Source organism: Suillus subaureus, assembly GCF_016647635.1.
Source record: "Suillus subaureus strain MN1 chromosome Unknown BJ212scaffold_12, whole genome shotgun sequence".
In the NCBI taxonomy this organism is placed as follows: Eukaryota; Fungi; Basidiomycota; class Agaricomycetes; order Boletales; family Suillaceae; genus Suillus; species Suillus subaureus.
The window spans coordinates 246,416-271,173 of record NW_024538568.1 but is presented as its reverse complement, the minus strand read 5'-3'; the positions used below and the strand labels follow the sequence as shown (position 1 = coordinate 271,173).

The window sequence follows — 24,758 nt, the reverse complement described above, 5'->3', positions numbered from 1 at the left end:
GTGGTGAATTTGTTAGAGGGGGCGGAGTGGTCTATTGTGTGGAGCTTGGTGAATCTGGGTGAGTCCTTCGTGATCTTTATGGCCTTGTCTTTGATTCTGCGATATTGTACTTGCTTTATCGCTGATTTGCTCTGTGGTAGTTCTCTGGTTTCCCCACAGCTTGTTAACAGTGAGTGTGGTAGTGCGTGGTTCTCTGATGAGTTCCCTCTGGCTGTGTCTTTTGCCTGTCTATCTGCAGCTTCATTTCCCGGTATCCCTTTGTGGCCTGGCGTCCACCTTATGATGAGCTTCCTTTTGTCGTTGTCTGGAATGAGTGTGCACAGGTCATCATGAAAGGTGTCCATTAGGTGGTGTCCTGGCTGTGAATGGAAGGCTCTGGTGGCTTGTATGGCAGCCTGATTGTCTACTCCCAGTAACATTGTTCCCCCCCTTCCTCCTCCCTCCTCCTTGAGCAGTTGGATCGCTAGTATCATCCCCACCAGCTCACCTTCATACACTGTGTGCTCCATGTCCTTTCCCAGGTAGAATCTCAGGCTCCTCATCACCTCTTTGCCTCTCATTATCACCGCTGCTGCTCCTACCCCTCTGTCGATTAACGATCCATCCGAGTATGCCTGGATGTCTTCATCAGCTAGCATGTCTTCATCTACCGCTCTCTCTGGTTTGTCCACTATCTTGGTGTTGACATCCAGTATCCATTTCAGATAGTGCCTAACCAGCCATATCTTTTCTGTTTTGTCTGGGTTTATCTGGTATTCATACATCAGCTTGTGAAGTGGAGATGGGTGTCACTTTCTCCCCTTGAACTCTCTCTTTTCACCATAGCTGTATGTTGCCCAAATTCCCTTTGCTAATGGGTGGATGTGTGGTAGTGTGGCCATGTATAGTGTTGCTCTTAGGCAGACTTTCCTGAGTAACTGTTGGAAAGGGAGTACATTAGCATGTGCATCGAGCATGTCATTAGAAGATGATCTTAGTCCTCCAGTTATAAGTAGCATGGCCATGTGTTGGACTCTTGACATTTGTGATGCAAAGCCTCAAGGGCCTCTTCCTCCCCTTTGTTTTCCTCTTCCCTTGGCTATTAGACCCAAGCACCAAACATCTGCTGCATACAACATCTTTGGTATGATCACCCCCTCATATAGTCGCTTCATTAGTTTGCTGTGCATTCCTTTCATTGGACATATCACCCTCATACAGGCTAGTGCATATTTTGTTCCTTTTGCAAGGGCATATGTTACGTGTTCTTTGAAGTTAAGGTTCTCGTCTATGATCATACCTAGGAATTTGTGTGATTTTGAGGGTTGGATGGTGTGGTCGCAGATGATGATCACAAGGTGGGGTTCTGGTGTTGTCTTTCAGGGGTTCTCCTCGCTTGGTATGCATGCCCTAGATAAACATATTAGCACGGTTTTCTCAAGTTCAAACTCAGTGTGGTGTTGTTCGCTCCATTCTAGTGCTCCTCCCCTCTTTTCCATCATGTTCTTGAGTTTTGCATTCAATTCTGCATACATTTTGGCCCTGGCCGCCAGTGCAACATCATCGAGGAATCCCAGGCTCAGTTCTCCTTTGCGTGGGTTAGGGTCAGCTACTTCCAGTACATCTGAGTTATAGAAGATAAAGGCTATTGGTGACAGTGGGCAGCCTTGATCTAGGCTGTCTGAGATGCTAAAGAGCTTAGATTGGTGGTCATTGAAGAACAGGTATGTTGTTCTGTCTTCTAGTCTTCTTCTGTACCATTCAATGTACTGTGTCGGTATTCCCTTCTTTCGCATGATGTGTAGGAGTTTGTTTGTGACTATGCTTGGGAATGTGGCTTTCACATCAAGAAAGAGCAATGATATGTGGTCTTCCTTCAATGCCCAGGTGTCTGTTATGAATTTCATTAGTAGATGGAGTGAGTCTACTGTTGATCTTCCTGGTCATCCACTGAAGTGAGTTTGTGGGAGTAAGCCATGTTGTTCTGCGATGTATGTGAGATCGTCTGCTACACAGGATGATAAAATCTTAGCCATGGTGTCTAGTAGCATGATCAGTCTGTATGCTTTTGGTACACTATAATCTGGTCTACCTGGTTTCCTCAAGATGATTGTTGATGAACATTTCCACTCATTGGGGTAGATCTTGAGTGTGAACATGGTGCAGAAGACAGGTGCCATGTATGGGACTGGCAGGTCTGTGCATTTGATGAAGACTATGTTGTGTATTCTGTTCAGGCCAGGAGCTTTGTGAGGTGCCAGTTTTGCTATCGCTCTGTAGATTTGCTGGTCCATAATGGGCTGGAAGTCACATACAGGTGGGTCATATTCAAATTCTGGGTCAATGAAGTCATTTTCCACTGGTGCTCTGAAGAAGACATTGTACAGCAACTCACTCTTTCAGGCATTGTCTTGAGTTGTGCTGTTTTGGCCATCAGCCATTGGGTCTTGTAGCATCTTTATTCTGGTGTGAATTTGTTCAGTTGGGTTGCTAGCTGTGTACTTGTTGAATGTCCAGATCCCTGCTGGTGTTAGTGTTTCCATTCATTCATTCCAGTGGTCTACCTTTGCTGTCATATCCCACAATCCGGACCCACATTCCATCATATTCCCACGCCTTCCAAGCCTACATCCAGATCCCACTTCATATCCAGCTCATTCCCAGATCCCCTCCCACTGTGCTCCACACCTCAGCAGGATTGACTATGCTCCTGATTTACCCCTGAGCTCCGGACCTCCGGATCCTCACTGCTAGCCTGATCCGTACAACCCTATCCTGTCCACCCTATGTGCACTCCATCCAGCAAGACATCCAGACTTCACCTTGTCTCGGATTCCAGACTATATCCACCTTCTTGTATTCCGGTCCTGTATCCACCTTGTCTTCCGGATCCCCAGATCTCCGGACCTCCGGATATTAATGCTGGACCTATTCCCACCCTCTGTCCGAGATCCTGCGCCTATCCCCATTTAGGCATCTCTACCTTTCCAGCTTTCGGTTACCTCTTCTTCCGTCTTGCTTATTGATCCTTGTACAAGTCTTCATCTCCGAGTTCATTTACTTATGTTCTGTCTTACTTACTAATGTGTTTCCACATGCTTGTACATAGCCTTGCTCCTTTGCTTACTGATCCCCTCAGATATTGTTCAGTATATAACCCCTGTAGATACTCCTGTAGTTCCCTAGTTTGAATATCAACTTAGACTTGCCCAATCCTCTCTCGGACTTTGGTCCAGCTAAGTCTGTCCTACCCATCAGGCCTAGGGATTGATTTCCTAGGCCGGAGCTCTGCCTTTCTGGCACTTACCCTCTTTCCAGACTTAGGTCCAATCCCTGTCTCTCCAACTCTACCTTAGGGTAGTCCACCTCTGTTTGTTTCTACATCGGACTTCGTCCGATGTAGCCCCTATTCCTTCCAGACCTCCAGACCTCCTGTCCCTCATACCTCCAGGCATCCTGTCCTTCGGACATTCCACCCTCTGTACCTTCCACCCTCCGTACCTTCCGCCCTCTGTACCTTCGGACATCCTGTCCCTCTGTCCTCCTGTCCCTCTGTCCTCCATCATCCTGCCCTCCTGTCCTCCTGTCCTCCTGTCCTCCTGTCCTCCTGTCCCTCCATCCTGTTTCCTGTAGAAGTATTACCTTGCAGTGGGAACTCTCCTGAGCACTTCCTGCATTCCTCCAGAACTCTCCCATGCTCCTCCGGACTTTGTTGGACCATCATTGGACCTCATATGAAATGAAGGGCACATACTCAGATAAGGGGCACAGCGTATGAGCTGAGGCCAAGCCCCTCTGAGTCAGTCTCTCCCCCTTGAGCAACATGGTACTTAACATTTGCTCTCTTGATGCTTTCCGAGAATTTGTTGTGTGCCGCTCTATATTCTTCATGGATTGGGTTGTTCCATCTAGCTTGGTGTTTGCATGCTTCTCTGGCTAGTCTGTGGACCGATTTGTGCTCTTTGTCAAGTTCCTTGGACCACCAGCATTTTGCATAGGGAGAGGGTTTTGTCATATCCCATATGCCAGACATAGATCCCATCATATTCCCACGCTTTCCGGACCTGTTTCTGGACCCCATATCCAACTCATTCCTGGATCCCCTATCCTGTCCACCCTATGCACATTCCGTCCAGCAAGACATCCAGACTTTACCTCCTCTCGGATTCCGGACTACATCCACCACCTCACATATCTCAGTCCTGTTTCCGCCCTGCCTTCCGGATCCCCAGATCTGCGGACCTCCGGATATTAACTGTACTATCTCCGGACCTATTCCCACCCTCCATCCGAGATCCTGCGCCTATCCCCATTTAGGCATCTCCACCTTTCCAGTTCTCGGTTATCTCTGTTTCCGTCTTGCTGATTGATCCTTGTACTAGTTTCATCTCCGAGTTCATTTACTTATGTTCTGTCTTACTTACCAAGGTGTTTCCGCATGCTCATACATAGCCTTACTCCTTTGCTTACTGATCCTCTCAGATAGCCTCTAGTATATAACCCCTGTACAACTACAGTAGAGTCCTCAGTCTGAATATCACCTTAGACTTGCCCAATCTTCTTCCGGACTTCAGTCCATCTGAGTTTGTCCTTGTCCATAAGGCCTAGGGATGGATTCCCTAGGCCAGAATTCCGGACCTTCGGATTTGCCCCCTATGTCTCTGTCCCAAGTCTAGGGATTGCTTCCCTAGGCTGGAGTCTTGCCTTTCCAGCACTTACCCTCTTTCCGGACTCAGGTCCACTTCCCGTCCCTCCGACTCTACCTTAGGGTAGTCTACCTCTGTTTGCTTCTACATTGGATGAAGTCCGATGTAGCCCCTATTCCTTCCGGACCTCCGGACCTCCTGTCCTCTGCACCTCTGGACGTCCTGGTATCCTGTCCTTTGGACGTTCCACCCTCCATACCTTCAGATGTTCCATCCTCCATACCTCCGGACCTCCTGTCCTCCAGACCTCCTATCCTTCCATCCTGTTTTCCTGTAGAAGTATTACCTTGCAGCGGGAACTCTCCTGAGCATTTCCTGCATTCCTCCGGAACTCTCCCGCGCTCCTCCGGACATTTCCCGTGCTCCTCCGGAAGTCCTCCCACACTCTCCACCAGAGTAGCCAGCCTCCGGAAGTCCTCTGGACTTCATTGGACCATCATCGGACTTCCTCTGAAATGAAGGGCACATACTTGGGTAAGGGGCACAGTGTACGAGCTGAGGCCAAGCCCCTCTGAGTCAGTCTCTCTCTCCTTTGAGCATGGTTCTTAACAGGTTTGGTCTTTGGGATCTTGGCTTTGACCATCTCTGTTATGCTTCTCATTATTGCTGTTAGGGCTTGCTCAAACTGTGTGCAAGTTGTTAGTTCCTTTGGGGGTAAGATTGCACTTAGCTTGTCCGATAGGTGTTCTCTGAATTCGTTCCAATCAACCTTGTGATAGTTGTGCTTCAGAGTAGGTGCTGTGCATTCAGGTTCTTGTCTGGGCACATCAGGTTTCTCGTGTTCGATGCCTCTAGGGTGGCTATTCCTGGTGGAAGTACCTGTATAAGGTTATATAGCGATAAAATATTTATTAACACTGCCACAGCATTTAGGTTCACTGCGGTGAATAAGTGGGTATTATGTCTGGGTTCCCACATGGGGTGATGGTGATTGAAATCACCCAACCACATTATGTACTCTTGTTTCGCTCCTTGTTCATCTTGAGTGATTTGTTGTGTATGTGCCTGTCTGGCATTGTGCTCAGTGGCCATGTGTCTCTTGAGGAAGTGGAGAGTGTTGTTGTTGTCACAAGCATTATATATATTGTATATGCGCACCTTCCTGAAGTTGCCAGTTATTTCAATTGCCATTACATTTGGTGATTTGATCATGATGATGTGCCAGTTGTTCTTTGAGAGCTTCTTGTTGACTAGCATGATTACTTGTGTCCTGTCAGGACTGGTGTGGTGGTCTGACGGGTATAGTACATCCCAGTATTGTCTAAGATTAGAAGTGTTAGCTAGTTTTACCGGGTTTAGGTAGGGTTCTTGTATACAAGCTATATCATAGTAGTTCAAATCTAAGTTTTTGAACATATGCTCCTATGCCAGGAGCAATTTCCTAAGGTTTTGTTGCCATATTCTAAGGTCATTCCTTGCTGGTAGTTGGTCATTGGGTTGTTCTGGCATTTAGTCAAAGGTCTTGGTCATCGCTCCAGCTGCCTGGGTTGTAATCTCCAATTAATGTTGGTGCTCTTGGTAGTGGTGGGGTTTGCAAGCTGGTGTTGCTGGGCATTGAATCAATGCATTGGGTCTGAGGAAGGTTCTGGGTTGGCATCTGAGGGCATTGAGATTGCAAGGTCCATAGGTCCATAATTCACATTTGTCCCCCCAGGGGGGCGTGATTGGGGTTCTAAGTGGTGGTCCTTTGCAGTCTTTGTTGTCTTTCAACTGTGTGCCATTCATTTTCCCTGTTTCTTGGTGGGGGGTACTTTTGATGAGGTTGTTCCTGGGGGGGTTGTGGTGGTCTTGGTTATGGGTCTTCTTGGTCGTTCCATTCAGTGTCTGAGTTCGAGATCTTCTCTCATGTGAGAGGATCTTCAGTCAGGTAGAAGCAGTACTTTGATTCTGCATTTCAGTTCTTGTGGGCGTTCCAATTCTGGATGAATGTTGGGCAGTCTCTGTCCCATGCTGTGTGGCCTTGGATGTTGCAGTTTACACAAAAGAAGTTGTTTCAGTCTGTTATTGTGCATGCTGCTGTTCTGTGTAGTCTGGTGCAGGTTCCACAGGTGTCAAACTCCTGTTGGCACTCTGCTGCCATGTGCATGCCTTTGAATGAGTGGCATTTGAGGCATCTGGATGGTTCAGTAATCAGTTTTCTTGCGTATACTTTCTTGCCTGCAATCATTAGGCCAAACTGGATTGCCTGGTTGGTGCTCTCCTTGGTGTTGAAGGTTAGAATGATATAGGCCATTCACTGTCCCAGGTTTTGCCTGCCAATTGGTTTGATGTATCTTGCCTTCATTATTACCTTTGTTTTCATTCCTGCTTTCTGCTCAATGTCGGCTATTGCCACTGGGTTTTCTGGTATGAAGCTGACCAGTACGTTCTCTACTATAACATGGTATGCTCTTTCTCTGATGGTGACCTTGATTCCAAAGCCTTCAAAGAATTTGCTGTGGTTTGATGGAGTGTTGAACCAGGTGGCTGATTCCACAGAGTTGAGTTCATATAGGACACCTCCATGGGGCAGGCATCTAGCTGATATGAACTTGATGTTCTGTGGGGTGTTAGTTTCCTCCTTTTCCATCACTTCTACTGCCAAGTTTGCTTTTGCAACCAGTTGGATCTCTGTTAGGTTGATAAGTGTGTTGGTGTAGTTTGGTGAGCATCTTTCTATGAGGATTTGGCGTGCCTGGGATACGTTTCAAGCTAGTACCTTGGCCAGGGGGGCAGGTATGCCTTCCTTTGTTGCTGTGGCATATGTTCTTTGGTCACTTCTAGCTGTTGTACCTTCAGTTATAGTAGTGTTGTTCTTGGGCATAGCAGTGTTTTCGGATACCTGTGATACTTTTAGTGCAATGAAGTTTAACTGTTTGCTTACCTCTGTTGCTGTGTATTCCATCATCTCTTTGTGTTTCTCCACAACTTTCTTGAGCTCCTCCACTTTCTCATCTAGTGTGGCCACTGGTCCTCCCATCAGTGCTTGAACTTTCTTGACTATGTTCAGCACATCTATTTCTCTATCAACTTCATTTAGCACAAAGGCCATTGCTCAGAGGATGTCCATATGTGTCACTCCAAGGTTGGCTGAGATACTAAATTCAAACAGGGCTGTTGCTATTGGCTGTAGCATGTTGCCTGCTGTTGGTAGCACTAGCCTGTGTGTTGATAAAGTTTTCCTTGCTGAAATGATTGAGTTGACATTGGTTCTGATGCCTGTGCCTAATGCATAGTCTTCGATTGGTTTGCTTGTGGATAGAAGGGGTTTGTTTGCCGTTGTTTTGCGGTTGTTCATGCGTGTTGATTGAGAGGCGGTGGGGTTCGGGGTGGTTGCTGGGGCCATAACGTCATTTTGTTGGTAGTTTCTTGATCCTTGAGGTTTGGTTGTTGAATATCTTGTGTGGTTCGCAGTGTTGGGAACGCTGTTTGGCGTCCTTGGCACGGTCGGGTGCGTTGTTGGTCGTTTGTTTCCGGGGTCCTTGTTGGGGTGCCACCTGGTATGGGTCCAAGAAGCCAAAAACTGGTCTTATAGCCAGGTGGTTTCCACAACAGAATCAAAATCTGTCAAACCTGCAGACGACAAGGTTTTTTCCCCATCGGAACACCCTTTCACACTCTCTCATTGGTCCTGGATAGTGTTGTCCGTTGTGTATCTTAACTGGTCTTATCCAAGCGGTTACGGCGACAGAATCAAAATCTGTTTCTCTTGGACTGCGCAGGTTCAAAACCTGCCGAATGACAGGTTTTTTTTCTATCGGAACCCACCTTGACATTTGACTCATGGATGATTTTTTCGGAAGGCCATCCAACTGGCCCTAGCCGAGTGGCTACCACAGCAGAGTCAAAATCTGCTTCTCTTGGAGTTGGTTCGAAACCCGCTGGCAATATTTTTGTGGTGTAGGTCATGTTAGCTGGTAGGCCCAGTCATTGCACCGAAACCTCCTTTTTATGTGACAGTCTATCCATGAAAAGCCTGAGGAATTCACCTTCATGTCCTGCGATGGCTTCAGCTTTTCCTTGGAAAGTTTTCTAGTCATCATCCATAACTTATGGGCATTTGGGAAGGTGATTCAACGAGAACACAATGCCAAGAACTTGAACACCATTCATACACTGCAGGTGTTGATTCCACCAGGCTTGTTCATCGTTTAATCACTGTAAGTTATTCTTATTCATCACTCTCGATTTCTTAATGCACTCATCGCAATCCCGGCGAGCATGGCCAGCGGAGAGGTCAACCTTGCTCGGTATTTCACAAGCAACTGCAGTTGAACAAGCTGAATGCACGAACGATATGGTGTTACGCTCGGCGTTCGTAAGAACGACTAAACAGTCACAAAGAGTCTAAAGCATACACTTATGTACGAGTTGTGCGAGTTAAGCAGTATATTGCAGGCCCTGGTCTGTGTAGGTCAAGTTAAAGAATACAAGCGTAAGAGATAGAGTATATATAAGGGAATTAAAGCGGAGCTTTAATAAATGAATCGGAGATGGAAAGTAAATAGCAAATCAGAAAAAGAGAAGAGAATCGTACGATAGAATATTGTAGAATGTTCTGTGAATAAGTGAAGAGGAGAAAAGAGAAACTGTAACATTACCCCCGTTGTAAGGGTAGTAGGCACCAACTACTATCAAAGAAGGCGATGCGATCGTTTATAATTAGTAAGAAGTTCGGAAGCGTTACCTAGTTCGGCTTCCTTCATCCATTCATTCTCAGAACTCGGGAATCCCTTCCACTTTACATAATATTGTCTTCTAGATGAAGATCCGCGGTGTCCGACGACCGCTTCAACTTCGTGTTCTTCTTCGCCATTGACCAAGTCAGGAGGAGGTGGGATATAATTAGGGCCGTGGGTATCGTTCTCTTTATAAGGAGAAAGGAGTGCGGCATGAAATACAGGATGAATGCGCCATTGCGCAGGAAGGGCGAGTCGATAAGTTATTGGGGAAAGGACATCGGTGATAATAAAAGGTCCCTCGCGTTTAGGAGCGAGTTTTCGGTTAGGGTATCCCAGATGGAGGTTTTTGGCTTCGAGCCATACCTTATCGCCTTTAGAGAATGGTACGAATTTGGACGTAATTCGTTGACGCATGGTATTGCATGCGAGTTCATGAGCGGCTAACGCTTTGTCATGTGCTTTATTTAGCAAAGAGAGTCGTTGTTCAATATTAGGGATGTCGGATTTCGGATGGGAATCGGGAAGATGACGTGGGTGATAACCCATCATAAGATAAAAAGGAGAAGTACCACGTGCTGAATGGTGGCACGAGTTATGAACGAACTCGGCTAGTGGTAACATGGGCGCCCAACCGGTTTGGTCATTAGCGCAGAAGATCCGGAGATAGACTTCGAGTTCTTGGTTTACTCATTCGGTCTCTCCATCACTTTGGGGGTGGAATGCAGTGGAGAGGGAATTCTTGTATCCGAGGAGTTTTCCGAGTTCAACCTGGAATCTGGAAGCGAACTGAGGTCCACGGTCAGAGATAATTTTATCATAAAGTCCGTATCTAGAGAAAACTTTAGAAAAGAAAATGTTCGCAATGCCTTCAGCGTCTATTGTCTTGAGACAAGGGGTGAAAATTACCCCCTTCGAAAGTCCGTGGTCGACCACGACTATAATAGAGTCGAATCCGTCGGAAAGGGGAAGGTCGGTGATAAGGTCTACCGAGCAATGAGTGAATGGTCAGTTAGAGATAGGAGCCGGGATAGGGGAGAGTGGCGGAGTCGAAGGGTGCGTGTTTACTTTATTCTGTTGGCAGATGCAACAGCCTTCGATGAAGTTCTTGACGAAAGTGGCTAGGCCTGGCCACCAATAGTCTTGTGAGAGGAGTTCCTGGGTTTTGAAACGTCCAGGGTGTCTGGCGGTGGGGGAGTCGTGATGTAGAGAGGTGAGTTCTCGACGGAGATCTCCGGGTGGTACGTAAGTGAGTTCTTTAAAGGAAAGGATTCCGTCATTCAATTTCCAATCAGAAAGAGCAGAGCGGAGAGGAGGGGGAATAGAAGGGTCCGTAAGCGCTTGGAGTGCGGTATGTACTACTGGATCAACGGAAGAAGAAATACGTAATCTGTCCATAAAGGAAGTGTCAACGACATTAATAAACATTGAGTCAGGAAGAAGTTGGATACTAATATTGTCCTTTTCGTCACTATCGACTGGAAGGTGATCTGTTCTACGGGAAAGGAGATCGGGAATAATAAGTTCTTTTCCAGGTACGTGCTGGATGTGGAGTTCGAATTGAGAAAGGAAAGTTTGCCATCTTGCTTGGCGTCAGTTAAGGTCTTGTACGTCCCTAAAATAAGTGAGATTTTTATGGTCAGTTTGTACGGTTACAGGGTAAGGTGATCTGAGGAGATAATGCCTCCACACTTTCAAAGCGCAGACGATAGCGAGTAATTCACGATCATAGATCTGGTAATTACGTTCAGCAGGATTAAAAGATTGAGAGAGGAAGGAACATGGGAGCCAGTCTCCGTTATTGTTTTTCTGAAGGAGTACTGCTCCAGTGGCATATAATGATGCGTCAGTAGCAATTGCAAACGGGGAATTCTTGTCGGGTATCTGGAGGATTGGTGATGAGGTAAAGATACGCTTCAGCTTATTAAAAGCTTCCTCACGTTCAGGCGTCCAGGTGAATTCTTCATCTTTCTTGGTAAGATCGATCAAGGGTCTGGCAATCGAAGAATAGTCAGCAATAAACCGTCTGTAAAAGTTAGCGAATCCGAGGAATGATCGGACTTCCTTCACTTTCGTGGGAGTCTTCCATTCGGATATACCCTTTAATTTAGCAGGGTCCATGGCGATAGAACCGGGTTTGATGATCATGCCGAGATATTCAATATCGGTTACGTTGAATGTGCATTTTTCGGGTTTAAGGTGGAGTAGGTTGTCGCGGAGTCGTTGAAGTACTTTGTGAGTACGGATACAGTGAGTTTCGTCATCTCTAGAAAAGATTAATATATCGTCCATATAAATGATGATCCACCCCTCCTGTATCATATCTCCGAACAAGTCGTTCATCATCGATTGAAAGGTAGTGGGAGAATTACACATTCCGAAGAACATGACCGTGGGTTCAAAAAGTCCTCGGGAAGTGGTGAAAGCCGCTTTCCATTGATCAGTTTTTCTCATACGTACATTGTTATAGCCCCATCGAATGTCCATTTTGGTAAAGATCTTGGCATCCTTTAGCTTATCTATAAGATCAGAGATTAGCGGTAAAGGATAGTTATTCTTAACCGTGTGTTCGTTCAAGTAGCGATAATCTTGGCAGGGTCGGAGGGAACCGTCTTTCTTCCCAACGAAGAAGAATGGGGAGGATTGAGGAGATTCGGAAGGGACGATCATCCCTTTAGCTAGATGTTCGTCAATGAAATCGTTCATAGCCTTGTCTTCTTTGGCGTTAAGCGGATAGATTTTGCATTTCTGCGGTTCAAAGGATTCTTTGAGGTCAATCTTGTGGTCATATTTTCGTTCTGGAGGAAGGGTACCATTAGCTACGTCACCAAATACGTCTTTGTATTGTCTGAACTCTTCGGGTACAAGTTCTTCAAAAGTTTTCTTTGGTTTGGCGGCATCCTGGGCGAGTGTCTGTGAAATATTGTCAGTTTTCCGGATATAGGTATAGAAATCGTCGTCATCGTTGATGGGATCTAGAAGGTGTGGGAGAGTTTCATTAGCAGGATCCCACTCTGGTTCTAATTCTTCTAGAGCGTCATAAAAGACGTCTTCATTTTCTTCGACTTCGGTAATGAATGCTTTTTTCAGGGTACGCTCCCTTAAGCAGACTTCTTGGTTAGTCCAATCGATATCTGGGTTTTCTTTCTTTAGCCATGTCATTCCCAGGATAGCGTCTTCTCCTCCTAGAGAGGTTACGAAGAATTGCTTCCACATCAGGATATCTTTGATTAAGAATGAAAGTTCACAGTACCGTGTGATTCTTCCGGCTTTGTTTAACGTGCTGTCTACGTTACGCACAGGTATCGGGGTTTCAAGTTTGTGCGTGCGAATGTTCTCTTTGAGTATGAACTTCTCGTCAATAAATTCACCTTCTGCGCCGCAGTCAATTAGAGCGGCAGCTACGGTGGTTTTTTCGGTCTTCTTCGATCTAATGGTTAACGGCAAACGAATAGAATTAGTGTCTCCAATAGATTGTACTAAAAGTCCGATTCTGGGAGTTTCTGACACCGTGGCAGTCTTCCCTATGCAAAATCCTCCTCGTCGCTACTTTCTTCCTTCTTAACCAGTTTCTTACTGGCTTTCTTCATCTGGCATGCTTTAAACACCTTCCACTCTTGGAATTCCTTGTAGTCGTCGTCAGATGACTCCTTGACTACTTTCCTAGTATTGGTTGTAACCGTGGGATGGTTAGGGCAATCTATGGCTAAGCCCTTCTTACCGCATTTGAAGCAGAGGCCGCCTTTGCGCCTGCGCTCCCGTTCTTGAGGAGTTAAGTAAGTTTTCCTCATCTTCTTTTCACCTTCTTCGTCATCTAATTCTACCTTATCTATATCCATGGCGTATGGATCTTTCGCTTTGGTATAGGAAGGAGGTGCTATTAAGGTCCTTCGTACCTTGACGTCTAGGGCTTTCTCTAGCCACGTTTCGATGGTTGTGGGAGTCGTTTCAAAGGCATAAATGGCGGAGACTATCTCACGCTTTAGCCCGTTTCTGAAGAACATGATCTTCATGTTCTCCTCGGAGATACCGGTATCGGTGAGGATGGTGCAGAATAGAGAGGCGTAAGCAGCTACGCTGCCAGTCTGTCGGAGGGAGGAGATGCGACGAATCGCGGTTTGTTCAATGTTCTTAGGAAAGAAAGTGGATTTAAATTGCTTAGCGAAATCCAACCAGGTTCCGTAATTCTTGCTCGTGGCCGCGGCTTTGAGCTGGCCTTTGGCCCATTTAGCGGCTTCGCCTTTAGTCATAAGACTGAGGGCGAAAATGACTTTCTTCTTGTCATTATCATAGACTTCGTCGTTCATGTCTAGGTATGCCTCGACTTGAAGCGTCCATCCCTGTGCAAGGTGGGTGTCACCGTTGAAGGGTGCGGGGGTCTTTCCAATTTCTTTAGGCATTTCTGCTAATAGGGATCGTTCGTAGGTTTGGGTATGGAAGTTCCAAACTTTGTTCTTTGGGGCGATGCTAGCGTAGTAGGCTGCCCACTGGTCGATGGAGTATCTGGTGCCCTTGGCGTCTATCTGATAGAACTCTTGTTCTTCTTCGTCCCAGGTGAAACCAGGAGGTGTCGGGGCGATCGGTGGTATGGTGTCTGGTTCTGGGCACGAGTTCTAGGGAACCGCGCAGTAAAGAAGTAACTTGACCTTTTGTTACGCTCGGCGTTCGTAAGAACGACTAAACAGTCACAAAGAGTCTAAAGCGTACACTTATGTACAAGTCGTGCGAGTTAAGCAGTATATTGCAGGCCCTGGTCTGCATAGGTCAAGTTAAAGAATACAAGCGTAAGAGATAGAGTATATATAAGGGAATTAAAGCGGAGCTTTAATAAATGAATCGGAGATGGAAAGTAAATAGCGAATCAGAAAAAGAGAAGAGAATCATATGATAGAATATTGTAGAATGTTCTGTGAATAAGTGAAGAGGAGAAAAGAGAAACTGTAACATATGGTGTGGGGCTCACAGACAACAGATTCGCCATCGGGCGTCAATTCCAGGGCACAAGCGCCATCACGCACGAGGTAAGAAAGGTGATAAATTCTCGACAGACTGATCAAAACTGTCAGGATTCACCACCAAACGAAAAATATTAATGGAGCCGGAGGCCAGAAGAAAAGACAGAGTGAGTCTGACAGTCAGGAAAATGACGCAACCTCCCCACTTTTAGCTGTCAAGTCACCCCCGGTCACGTTGGAAGAGCCAACGACCGAAGGAACGTCCATCGATGAGGTTTCAGCAAGACCAGAAAGCAGCAGACCGGGCCATATCGTCCTGGTGTGGGCAGTTTGCGCGCTATGTTGATCCCGAGGCAGAACAAACCAAATATTTACTCTCGGTTGCAAGGCCCGGGCACCGGACAGAGATATCAACAGAAACTCGGAGGTCAACGCGAAATTCTAGAACATCCAATAATGGAAAACTATGCAGGAGTGGCCCACCGAGGCACACACAACCGAAAAGAGGGCCCAGCACTAGCGCTAGCGAGAACTGAATGAACAGATATAAAGACAAGCCTCAGATCTAGCGTCAAATGATTGTAACCGAGAAGGCCCGAGTAACGCGGGTGTAGCCGGCAGAGGTTTTGGGGATGGGAAACCGAAAGAGCCCTGATCGAGATCATCCATCAACGTTGGGACTCGGGGACAGCGTAGTTGAAACTGCAATCACGAGTGGCGCGTCATTCCGATCTGTCAGATATATGATATGGTAAGTATGGCCTGAGCAAGACGCGCTACAACTTTGATAAGGATAGGTGACGACTGTCTACATAAGCATAACACTACAATATTCTAATAGTAAATGGGAGCGAGATGAATACAACTAGGACTTGAGAATCGAGCTAGAATATGGATCCGGATATGAATAAAATACAGAGGTATGTGTATCAATAGATAGCAATAAACTATGCGATTGGCTCTATGATGGGGTATACGAGCCCTGGTATCTACGCGGAAATTAAAGAGAGAAAGGAAAAAAGTCAGCATATTATGAAGTAATTAGGTAAGAAGGTTACGATAGATAGAATTTTGGATCTATACGTCCGCGACATGTCTTTTCTTAGCGGCGGGCTCGCAGGTTTGAACCTTCAGCGCAATAACACCGGTGCCATGGACAGGGGCTATCTGCATCCTCTGGCATTCTGATCTTGCGTTCGCGTGGCTTCTCCTGCATGCATCTTCCCGTGCATAGTCGACATTGCAGGAGGTACATTTTATTTTGTAGCCGATATGAGTGACGAGGTGACGAGCGATGCTTGTACCTTTCATAGCAGCGCGCTTTTTTGAGGTACAGTCATCCCAAAGACAAGCGGTATCCCCTTCACCACCCGTGAAACCATGAAACCTAGCGAGATGATCTGTGACGCTGGCCTGATCGCCTTCGATATGCATACCACAGGGGGAGTGATTTTTGTCCCATTGGCATTCGTAAACGTGCAGTAGAAGTCGTCCGCCAATGCGCACGGCCGACTCGTCAACTAGGCAGTCATCGCAATCTACCTTTTGTGGGACTGATTGTTGATGACGAGATGGCTCCACGGGGGCAGTGACCTTGACGTGCTGTGCACGGAGATGCACAGGTGGCTGGGCACCATGAGGTGCTGCGATTGTACGTTTAATCCTAGATTCTGAGCGGGAATCGCATGCATGAGGCAATGCAGTTATCGTGGTGTCCCGATCTGCAAGGTCAGAATCCGAGGACCTTCTCCTCAATCGTTTCCCCAGAACTCCAGTACGCGGGGGATCTGCTGAATAAGGGCGAGGCGGTAGTTGGGTGGGCCCCTTGATGTAATGTGATGGCCGAGATAATCCGGCAGTCCCATGAAAGATGCCAAGCTGCTCGCATTCTTGAGCGTTCAAATGAAACGAGTGGCATGCGCCGACCGGCTCTTCTTGGGCAGTAAGGGAATAAGATCCGGGAAACGAGGAGTAGTCGGTAGGAGGGGAAAGCGTTGCAGGAAAAGGGTATGTAGGGGGACGATGGCGTGGTTCAGGATGCTGGTAGATCCAAGGAGGACGCGTGCTGTCAAGACTATCCAGAGAAAAGGGGGGCGATGTAGGATACGTCATTTCGCTTTTGTCATTGATGGTTAAGTAGGAATGATAGAAGGTAGTGTCTAGAGATAGTGCGTCATACTGATGGTTCTGACCTGCGGTCCTCGAGAAGCTGGCATCGATGGATCGGCCCTCATTGCTTCATAGAGCATCAGTAATGAACTGGAATAAATCTAGTAATAGAGGACTTACGAACACTGTTCCCCGGGTGCCAGGGCTATCTCTGAGAAAGAATATGTCGAATCATGCAGCAGGAGCTGATGGTCTGTGACACATGCATTAGACGGATCTGAGAAGTAGTGTCCCTGATAGACATGAGCAGATGACGTGTTGGGATTCGCGAAGCCAGGGAAGGTAGGAATGCGATCCTCAGATACATTTGGAAGTGAACGTAGCGGAGAAATGGAATGTGCGTGTTGTGGACTTGTATTAAAGGAGTGATGTGTTGAACGACTGCGGTGCCGAGCCATCGTAATTTTAATACATTGTATGATGACGACGGCCATTGTAACAAATCACCTTGTAGCATCGACGTCACCTAGATTTCGCGTTGCATCAGCCTGATTGCGTGGCAGAAAGGCTTCCTGCTCTGCAAGAGCGCGATCTTGTGGAACGGCACCAGTCGTCGTCGAAGAACGCTGCAGGAAGACCACCTGAGGACCCAAGGCATCTCTACAGTCCAAAGAATGACGTCAGAGATTTATCCGACAGTGACTCTTATCAACACACCTGATGGAAAAGGTGGAATAATCTGGACCCATCGCCGGGTTCTGAGAAAGGAAGGAGGTGAAGAGCGAAGAAGCAGGGAAATGAAGCTTCTATATAGCTACTCGTTCTACAACTGTGTGAACCCCATGGCGAACTCCAGTTTATATCTTGCACCGTGCCTCGAACACACCCCTAAGGGAGCATGTGAAGGCTCATAAGGCCAGCCGCATGCTTCTACAGCACTGATCCATGATCAAGCTGACGGGATAGGTGAGGCGAGCAACATAAGGGTGTCAAGCGCTCCAACCACGCGGCTGATAGATGTCGACTAGGCTGTGTGGGACCTTCGACTCTGACCTTAGCGCTTGGAAAAGCACCTAGATGGCTGCCAAGCACAGCGAACCAATACTCCGATGCACAGCATTTGCAGCGACGATGAGGGACATTCGAACACGCTCGATATTCAGTGTTGCGGTAGCTCCACTAGTACTGCGACTGCCACATTTGTGAATATGTTCTAAAACAGAGGACAAAAACCACAATTCGGTTGGTGATGCGACTTATCGCTTGTAGATAGGCACGCGCCCTTTCAATCAGCTCAGAAAGAGTCATTTGACTGACGGGTTATGAACATGTCTGCAGCAATGCACATCAAATATCGGGAGGCGGCCGAAGTTGGAATATGAGTCGCGCCCATAGCTATAAGAGCACGCATTCGGACACTTGCGGGACGGGTTAGTAATAGGTGCATCAATTTCAGGGAACTCCCGCACCACGTTGCAGGACGGGTCACTGGTTGACAAAGACGTGTTTTTCATTTCGCATAAGCAAAGTGTGAGGTGGAGGAGGAGCAGGACGTCTTCACCCGACCAGTGGCAATCAGTGCAAGCGCATTTCGCCATTTGGCTTAGCTGTATTTGAAATAATGATAACGACAAGCCGCGTCGGAGAAACAGCCAAGGAAGGTAAAGGCTTGTATGGCCTAAACGTCTTCAAGCCTGTAGACGTCATATGCAACCTCTTCATATGGATGAACCTAAAGGTGCCTAACGTCAGGACGTTCGCATCCGATCTTACGAAAAAACATGTCTTGCCGCTTTCAGGTGACTAATCGCATCCTTGAGTTGTGCTTTATCGCCTTGGTCACTAACCACAATTTCCACCCTGTCCTCATCCACGCGTTCGAGCTTCCCAGGCTCTCCAGTAAGAGGTTGAGCACCTGGCCCTGGCTTGAACTGCCCTATGGATGACCTCAGACGAATCGCCCAGACGGAATCAACTTTGACAAAACCACTGCCTTACCGACTCCAGGAGTGATGAATGCGCATTCCTCATACTGACCAATCTTACCGAGTACATTCGGGCATTGTTTAAACAGCATGCTCAGGATCTCCGCGGTGTGAGTTTTTGGGGCAAAAAATACAAGTTTAAACCGGAGTGACATCATCGAAGTTGACAAGAGGTCTTCGGAATGAAACACGTCTAACGCCAATAGGTAGTATTACCCTGAAGCTAGTGATAGCGGCAGCCAATTTTACAATTTCCTTTTTTGACGTAGTACATTCGGGTGCAGTGGTCAGTGTCGACGATTGTTGGCCACGTTGATGAAGGTTGGTGAGGTCGCGTCTACTGTAACGGGGGAAAGCTAACGTTGTGTGTCCCATTTTTGAAGATGAATCTGTCATTATACAGCGTAAACGCATTCCTCATCTTAGATGCTGAAGGACATCGCGTCCTTGCCAAGTACTATCGACCCAAAGGTCATCCCCAGGGCGAGTCCAAGGATCTTCTGACATTGAAGGACCAACGAGCATTTGAGAAGGGTCTATGGCAGAAAACCAAGAAGCCTGGAGGTGCGTAACTGCATGTATAACAGGAAACCTACTCACGGGTAGCCCGTCGATGCATACGTGTTCAGCTGATATCATACTCTACGACGGTCGTCTTGCAGTCTTCCGACATTCATTAGATCTCATCTTCTACATTATCGGCGGTGCAACAGAGAACGAAATCATGCTCTATTCTGCTCTCACTGCGTTCTCTGATGCAGTCCATTTGCTGTTGCGGAATCAGGTTGAGAAGCGGGCTGTGCTGGAGAACCTCGACATGGTTCTTTTGTGCCTGGATGAAACGATCGATGATGGGTAAAGCGTTATTTTGATCAAAGGTCCAATTCGTATGCTCACCGCCATCACAACAGAATTATTGTGGAAACAGATTCGACGACAATTGCATCCAGAGTTAGTCGACCAAAGGCCGACACGACTGAGATTGTAATCAACGAGCAGACGATTATGAATGCGTATCAGACCGTCAGGGAAAAGGTCCAGCAGAGGATACAACAGCTGTAGATCCATTCTTTGTCTGTACTTTGTACTGTCCATCATAGAACATTTGCATTTTTCAGGAACCCTTGCCCAACTAAGCTATGAAAGCAGACTGGCCGATGCACAACAAGCACTTTCTAAATAGTAACTTTGACAATCTCTAGATGATAACAGTACAGAACGATTGTATCATATGGGGATGACGGGGAAACGATTGGCTAACACTCGTACAACAAATTGCCCTAACTGATGATACATAGCGGTTCAATGTCCATACCGGATGGGAACTCTCTGCAGTAACTGCATATAACCCTACACCAATGATAAGTCTGCGTACTCCTACATTTAGTTTTGCCCTCCGATCGGACCCGGGGTCTGCCTAAGCTCATCCCCCTGCTTCTATTGAAGTCTCCATATGCTCTAAATCCCACAAATCGACCTTCCGACGATTGAACAGGAAGCAACGCCCCATTCCGTGAGCACGGAATACTTGAACATTTGTTTGAATCACCTCAGGCTTAGAGAAGCGAACTGCAAGGGAACTCAGCAACCGAACCAAAAATCGATATAGGTGTTACTGACCTTCCCTGCCTGGTACTACCAACGTGGGCGATGTACTCATATACAGCTGCACTGGATGCAGCAACGGCGGTCAAGGCCGCTGCAATCTTTTGCAGCGTTGATACCGACTCAGCAGAGAGGCTGAAATCGGGGTGCTCGTAAATAGCATATGGACGCATAGTGGCTTGTTGTGTAAGGATTGCCGGGAGCGTCAAGGGTTAGGTATCGATGAACCACAAGAGCTGCAACAACTTCAAGACAAGGGAGAATGCGAGGTTACGGAGCGACTGCCGATAACTTACCAAGAAGTGGCCCTTTAATACTACAAGCTGTTGCCGGAACCGACTTCGGGTAAGCATAATGCGATGACCACACACGTTATCATTGCTCGCTTAGATTTCTGGCAGCCGATGCTGAGTATAACGGTAGACGGTCAATCTCCCCTGATATACATAATTTTCACTGCCATGTTTCAGCATGTTTCATGATCCACAACTAAGGGCCGGGAAATAACCGCCATAACCGGAAAGATATTCGCGCTGGCCAAGCTTCGAGGTTGTATGGTACGAAATTGAATTTGGTTTTGGTTGCTGTGTCTGACAGAAACAGCTAGTGCAAATAATCGTAAAACAATTGAGGACAACTCATCGTTGCCCTTCCTTGAAAAGTGCTCATATGGGTCTCCGAAAGACATCGTAAGCAAGATCAGGACTGGAACACACTAGCTTGCATAGGGACAGAAACGCGCACGAGTTTGCACAGCTATCTCAAAATGGACGTTAATTTAACGCAACTACACGTGTCGTATGCATCGTCGATAACGCATTCCATCACAACCTTCTCTAGAAAACCGAGAACAGAAGACAGGTGTGAAATAGTTATATATGTACCTATGTATATATAAGTGCAAAATGAAGAGTCGAAGGTCAATAGCCTGCGGGAAACGGACTAAGCGGATTTGAATGCAGGCTCAATGTCGCAGGGTGAGTCATGGGAACGGTATTTAGATCGCAATAACACATCTGTCCCAAACAATGCCTGGACATCGAATAACAAGAGACACGTCATGATGTACGGGAGGAAAGATGAGGATTATCAGACTGGGCCACTCACACGACCTTATCGGATCCGATTCCAGCATCCATGGATCAGTGAATATTTATCCACCAGTAGATAAGGTCGACTGAAAGATTGTGCATCACAAACAACATCACAAGCGTCAAGGGACTCGTCACGGGTTTGGTATCAGTAAGAAAACATAGCAGGTGTCTGAAGTAAGCAAAAAGAATGTTGTAAATGCGGAACGCACTGAAAGCGAGTGGGAGGTATATGACTAGAACAAACACACAAAATTGCTTGGGAACACATGCCTACCAGCCTGTCGTCTAATTTCATCAAGCAATTCTCCACTCCACCACCCGTCCTCCGGGGTATCAGTTACGGCGATGATATCGCCCGCTTGGAAATCAAATTCTTCGTCAATTGTTGCTGCATAATCATACAGAGCTTTCACTGTGAGCACAATTCATGTTATGAACACACCAAGTACACTTTCAAGTCATAAAACATACCGTAGAACAGGATGGGACGACCATCATCAGTATAGGCACCTGTGGGAGGCGGTGGATGGCGTGGGAGCTGTGGGGAAGGTGTACGTGTCATAGCAGGGCTTGGCGCCCGGTAGGTATTTGTGTTATGAACATAGTATGGTTGCTGAGGGTGCTGATGATTGATGGCACCCTGGCTTGGGTGAGCTGCAATTGACGGATTCCGTGCGGGTGGACCGTAGTTGTTGTAAGGCTGCGATGGCGGCGGAGGTGGCTGGTAAGGAACAACAGGCTGGGAATCATATTGAGGACGTTGAGGCGTGTGATTATAGTTGCTGTAAGGTTGTGGTTGTGGAGCGGGCGCACCATAAGTCGCCACAGTACCATAATCAGCGCGAGGCGGCGGCTGCCGGTTGTCATTATTATTATACCCTGGGTATGATTGGGCGCTGGATGGTGGTGCTTGGCCGTAGGGTGGTTGTCGCGAGGGTTGGTGTGCCATATGATCCACAACGACGCGTCCATCTGGGCCGAGAGCAATGCCGACTGGGTTGTTCGGCGTGACTGGCCTTTGAGCGATTGATGGCGCACGAACCAGTGACCCTGCTGGAGGCTGAGGACCTAGATTTTGAGTGCCAACACCAGGATAACCCCCCCTACTAGTCGGGCGTACCCCATTTGGATCCTGGGTTGTGTGATTGTTTACAGGGGGCGGCGGACCAACAAAGCTATTGGCCCTGCTACGAGACCGTTGTTCTCCTGGGAACGTACGACCGTAGTTATTGAGTACTTGCTCGACTGGGATACTCGAGGAAGGTGGCGGAAGTGAGGGTGGCGGAGGGGCTGCAAGAACGGGTTTAGGAGGATTTGGAGAATTCGAACGTGATGGTGCTAGAGGGTATGACCCAACTACGACTTCAGCCGAATTGCGGAAATCGCGATTGCCAGAGTGGACCGAAGATGGGGTAACGAGAGATTCAGTGGTAGCTTTGCGGGGATCTTGTCCTGAGAGTGTATCTCTGCGAACGGTAGGACGTCTAGCCACGTTCTGGGCAGCAGTGCTCAGCTCAGCCATTTGCCTGACTAATGGGTCATTTTGCTCTCCAACAGGAGAACTCCGAGGTTGGCCTCTCTGCTGTTGTGGGTCCTTGTTCGGATCAACATTCCAAGTCTGCCCTCCGATAACTAGCTGTGTGTTAGAGACCGTAGGGTCGACTGGATCCCCACGGGGCTCTTGTGTAGGCCGAAGGGCGGAGGCTGTGCTATTGCGCCTCGGTGCCTGAGACGCCTGAGATTGAACATCACGGAGAGGGGATACGTGTCCGTTGACACCATTAGTTTGAGAGCGTCCACTTTGAGATCTTTGGGTCTGACTTCTCGCGAGAGCAGATTCAGCAGGAGAGCTACGACTTCCTGCACCAATCGCCCCTACACCTGCATGGTTTGTATCGTCGTAGGGGTCTTCGGGTTCCGGAGGTGGTGCGCTACGCCCTGCCGATGACCTCTGGGATGTTCGAGCATAGGTTGCAGGACGAGTAGCAATGCGAGTAGAAGATGAGGGCACCGCATCGGAATTGGTGTAGTTGACGAACGCCGGTGGTTCGGGTATCGCGTTTCCCGTTGCGTAGTCGCGAACAAAATTTTCCATCTCCTTCTCCGGTTCCATTTGTTCCAAGGCGAGTCGCATTTTCTCGCAAGACTATATAGACCGATTACTGAACAGCGATAGCCAATGATGGTGGAAGACTTACCTCGTCATCTGAGACACATACTGTTGATACGGAATTAGCATAGGCCCACATATTATCCTTCATGAACTCCATTCGCTCTTCCTCGAGATCTTGACATGTGTCGCAAAATGCCTTCCAATCCTGCTCCCATTTCTGCATAGTCTCTTGCAGCACCCGAGTAAACTGAGCGTAATCATTTTCGTTCACTTGCACTGTTTGCTGGGCACGCTCGAGCTTCAGGTGAATTTTCTCGAGATCTTTGCCCTGAACTAGCGTCGACTGAGCAGTGTAGGAGTTGATACGAAGGCAATCAGATTCATATTTCTCCCGAGCTTTGCTTGCGTGCTGTTCGCGTGTTTGCTTCACTTTGAACTCCTTCTCGATAGCGGCTTGATACGTCTTCTTGTGGTGTTGCTGCCTGGCAGAGAAAGCCGCGGCCTGACCTTCGAGATCATTCCGTATTTGCTGCGAAAGCTGCAGGTGAAAACCGGCTTGCTTATCGGTTTCCAAGCGCAACGTATCCACGGAGTTTCGTAGTTCCCTGCGAGTTGCGATCAGTAATGAAACCCAGGCGTAAGCCACACGTCAGATGCAAAGTTGCGCCACCACGCAGCTGGACGCTGTGTGTTCGACCCGAGTAATGAGACGGGAAATACAACTCCCTAAGTACTCTGTGGAACAACGTGTAGTTCTGCAACTTGCAGAGCCACACCTGTGCCATCCCGCCCGCCCGACCAGAGCGGCCCGCAAGCGAAGGTCAGGGTTCGAAGAACTTGAGTAGCTCACCCTATTTCATCCTTGCCAATTGACATTTTGGCCAACTTCGCGAGCCGTTTTGCATAATCTTCCTCGATCGCAGATCTGTAGACATGTGTAAAGCTCAATGGGAAAAATATACGAGAGCCAAGTTACCTCTCCTTCCAGAAGTTCCTCAACTCCTCCATTGTCCTTGCTGCTCCACGCATTCGAGCAAACAATACATCTACTCCTCCATCTGCGACACCCCAGAAAGAGTTACAAAAATCCAAAGAGCGAATGTTGGTATCGGGCGATGTGGTCCGTGCATATTTGGCTAGAGATGTTGTCGATGACTGCCTCCTGGCAGACATAGTGCGTGATTTATGGAGAAATCGACAATCAGGAGAGGTACAACAATTAAATTTAAAGTACGGAATGTCGTCGTTTCAAAATGAACTTGGTCGAGTCCGTTAGGTTGTTCTTGAGTGTGCGTATTCACGCCTCAGCAATTGTGGCAGTGCCATTTCGGTGCGTGAACTGCCACACAATTCAAATTGCGGCTATACTAGTAGCCCTCGCATATTGAACAAAGCAATTCGCTCCGGCTCTAGAATCTTGTTCCAAGGCCCAGTAAAGATCATCAAGAATGATTCAATAGCGGTGTTAGCACTCAAGGATGAAGCAAATGTTTCGTAGAAGGCAGTTGCGCTTTAAAAACAGGCACCCCCGAAACCTGGTCAGGATGATGTGTT

At 47.5% G+C, this 24,758-nt stretch overlaps 4 protein-coding genes and 1 pseudogene across 5 annotated transcripts; 2 read left to right on the top strand and 3 right to left on the bottom strand.

Annotated features, from left to right (window-relative positions):
- Positions 1-8,328: 8,328 nt before the first annotated feature.
- On the top strand, positions 8,329-8,408 carry BJ212DRAFT_t56 (annotated as a pseudogene). Its single transcript has one exon. The product of its transcript is annotated as a tRNA-OTHER (tRNA).
- Positions 8,409-15,010: 6,602 nt separating this feature from the next.
- BJ212DRAFT_119519 (uncharacterized protein) lies at positions 15,011-16,534 on the bottom strand. The gene has a single exon (XM_041329033.1). It carries the CDS (start codon positions 16,408-16,410, stop codon positions 15,376-15,378), a length of 1,035 nt encoding a protein of 344 aa, XP_041194064.1. The 5' UTR covers positions 16,411-16,534; the 3' UTR covers positions 15,011-15,375.
- A 1,551-nt stretch (positions 16,535-18,085) lies between these two features.
- Positions 18,086-18,547, bottom strand: BJ212DRAFT_1446525 (GTP cyclohydrolase 1 type 2/Nif3; the record flags this gene model as incomplete). The annotated part of the gene is made up of 3 exons (XM_041338261.1): positions 18,086-18,139; positions 18,198-18,343; positions 18,406-18,547. The coding sequence occupies 3 exons, from the start codon at positions 18,545-18,547 to the stop codon at positions 18,086-18,088; spliced, it is 342 nt and encodes a 113-aa protein (XP_041194063.1).
- A 174-nt stretch (positions 18,548-18,721) lies between these two features.
- Positions 18,722-19,524, top strand: BJ212DRAFT_1348195 (Longin-like domain-containing protein). Its single transcript, XM_041335406.1, has 3 exons — positions 18,722-18,956; positions 19,022-19,247; positions 19,304-19,524. Exons 1-3 carry the CDS (start codon positions 18,776-18,778, stop codon positions 19,452-19,454), a joined length of 558 nt encoding a protein of 185 aa, XP_041194062.1. The 5' UTR covers positions 18,722-18,775; the 3' UTR covers positions 19,455-19,524.
- A 1,800-nt stretch (positions 19,525-21,324) lies between these two features.
- Positions 21,325-24,377, bottom strand: BJ212DRAFT_1269572 (uncharacterized protein; the record flags this gene model as incomplete). The annotated part of the gene is made up of 5 exons (XM_041330817.1): positions 21,325-21,503; positions 21,563-23,237; positions 23,290-23,809; positions 24,055-24,129; positions 24,181-24,377. 5 exons carry the CDS (start codon positions 24,375-24,377, stop codon positions 21,325-21,327), a joined length of 2,646 nt encoding a protein of 881 aa, XP_041194061.1.
- Between the last annotated feature and the right edge of the window lie 381 nt (positions 24,378-24,758).

What these genes read in the sequence shown, in the direction of transcription:
- BJ212DRAFT_1348195 (XM_041335406.1), top strand. Translation starts at nt 18,776, where the DNA reads ATGAATCTGTCATTATACAGCGTAAACGCATTCCTCATCTTAGATGCT. An exon ending in GAAAACCAAGAAGCCTGGAG is followed by an intron (nt 18,957 to 19,021) that starts GTGCGTAACTGC and finishes ATACGTGTTCAG; the next exon opens with CTGATATCATACTCTACGAC. An exon ending in GATGAAACGATCGATGATGG is followed by an intron (nt 19,248 to 19,303) that starts GTAAAGCGTTAT and finishes CCATCACAACAG; the next exon opens with AATTATTGTGGAAACAGATT.
- BJ212DRAFT_119519 (XM_041329033.1), bottom strand. Translation starts at nt 16,410, where the DNA reads ATGACGTATCCTACATCGCCCCCCTTTTCTCTGGATAGTCTTGACAGC.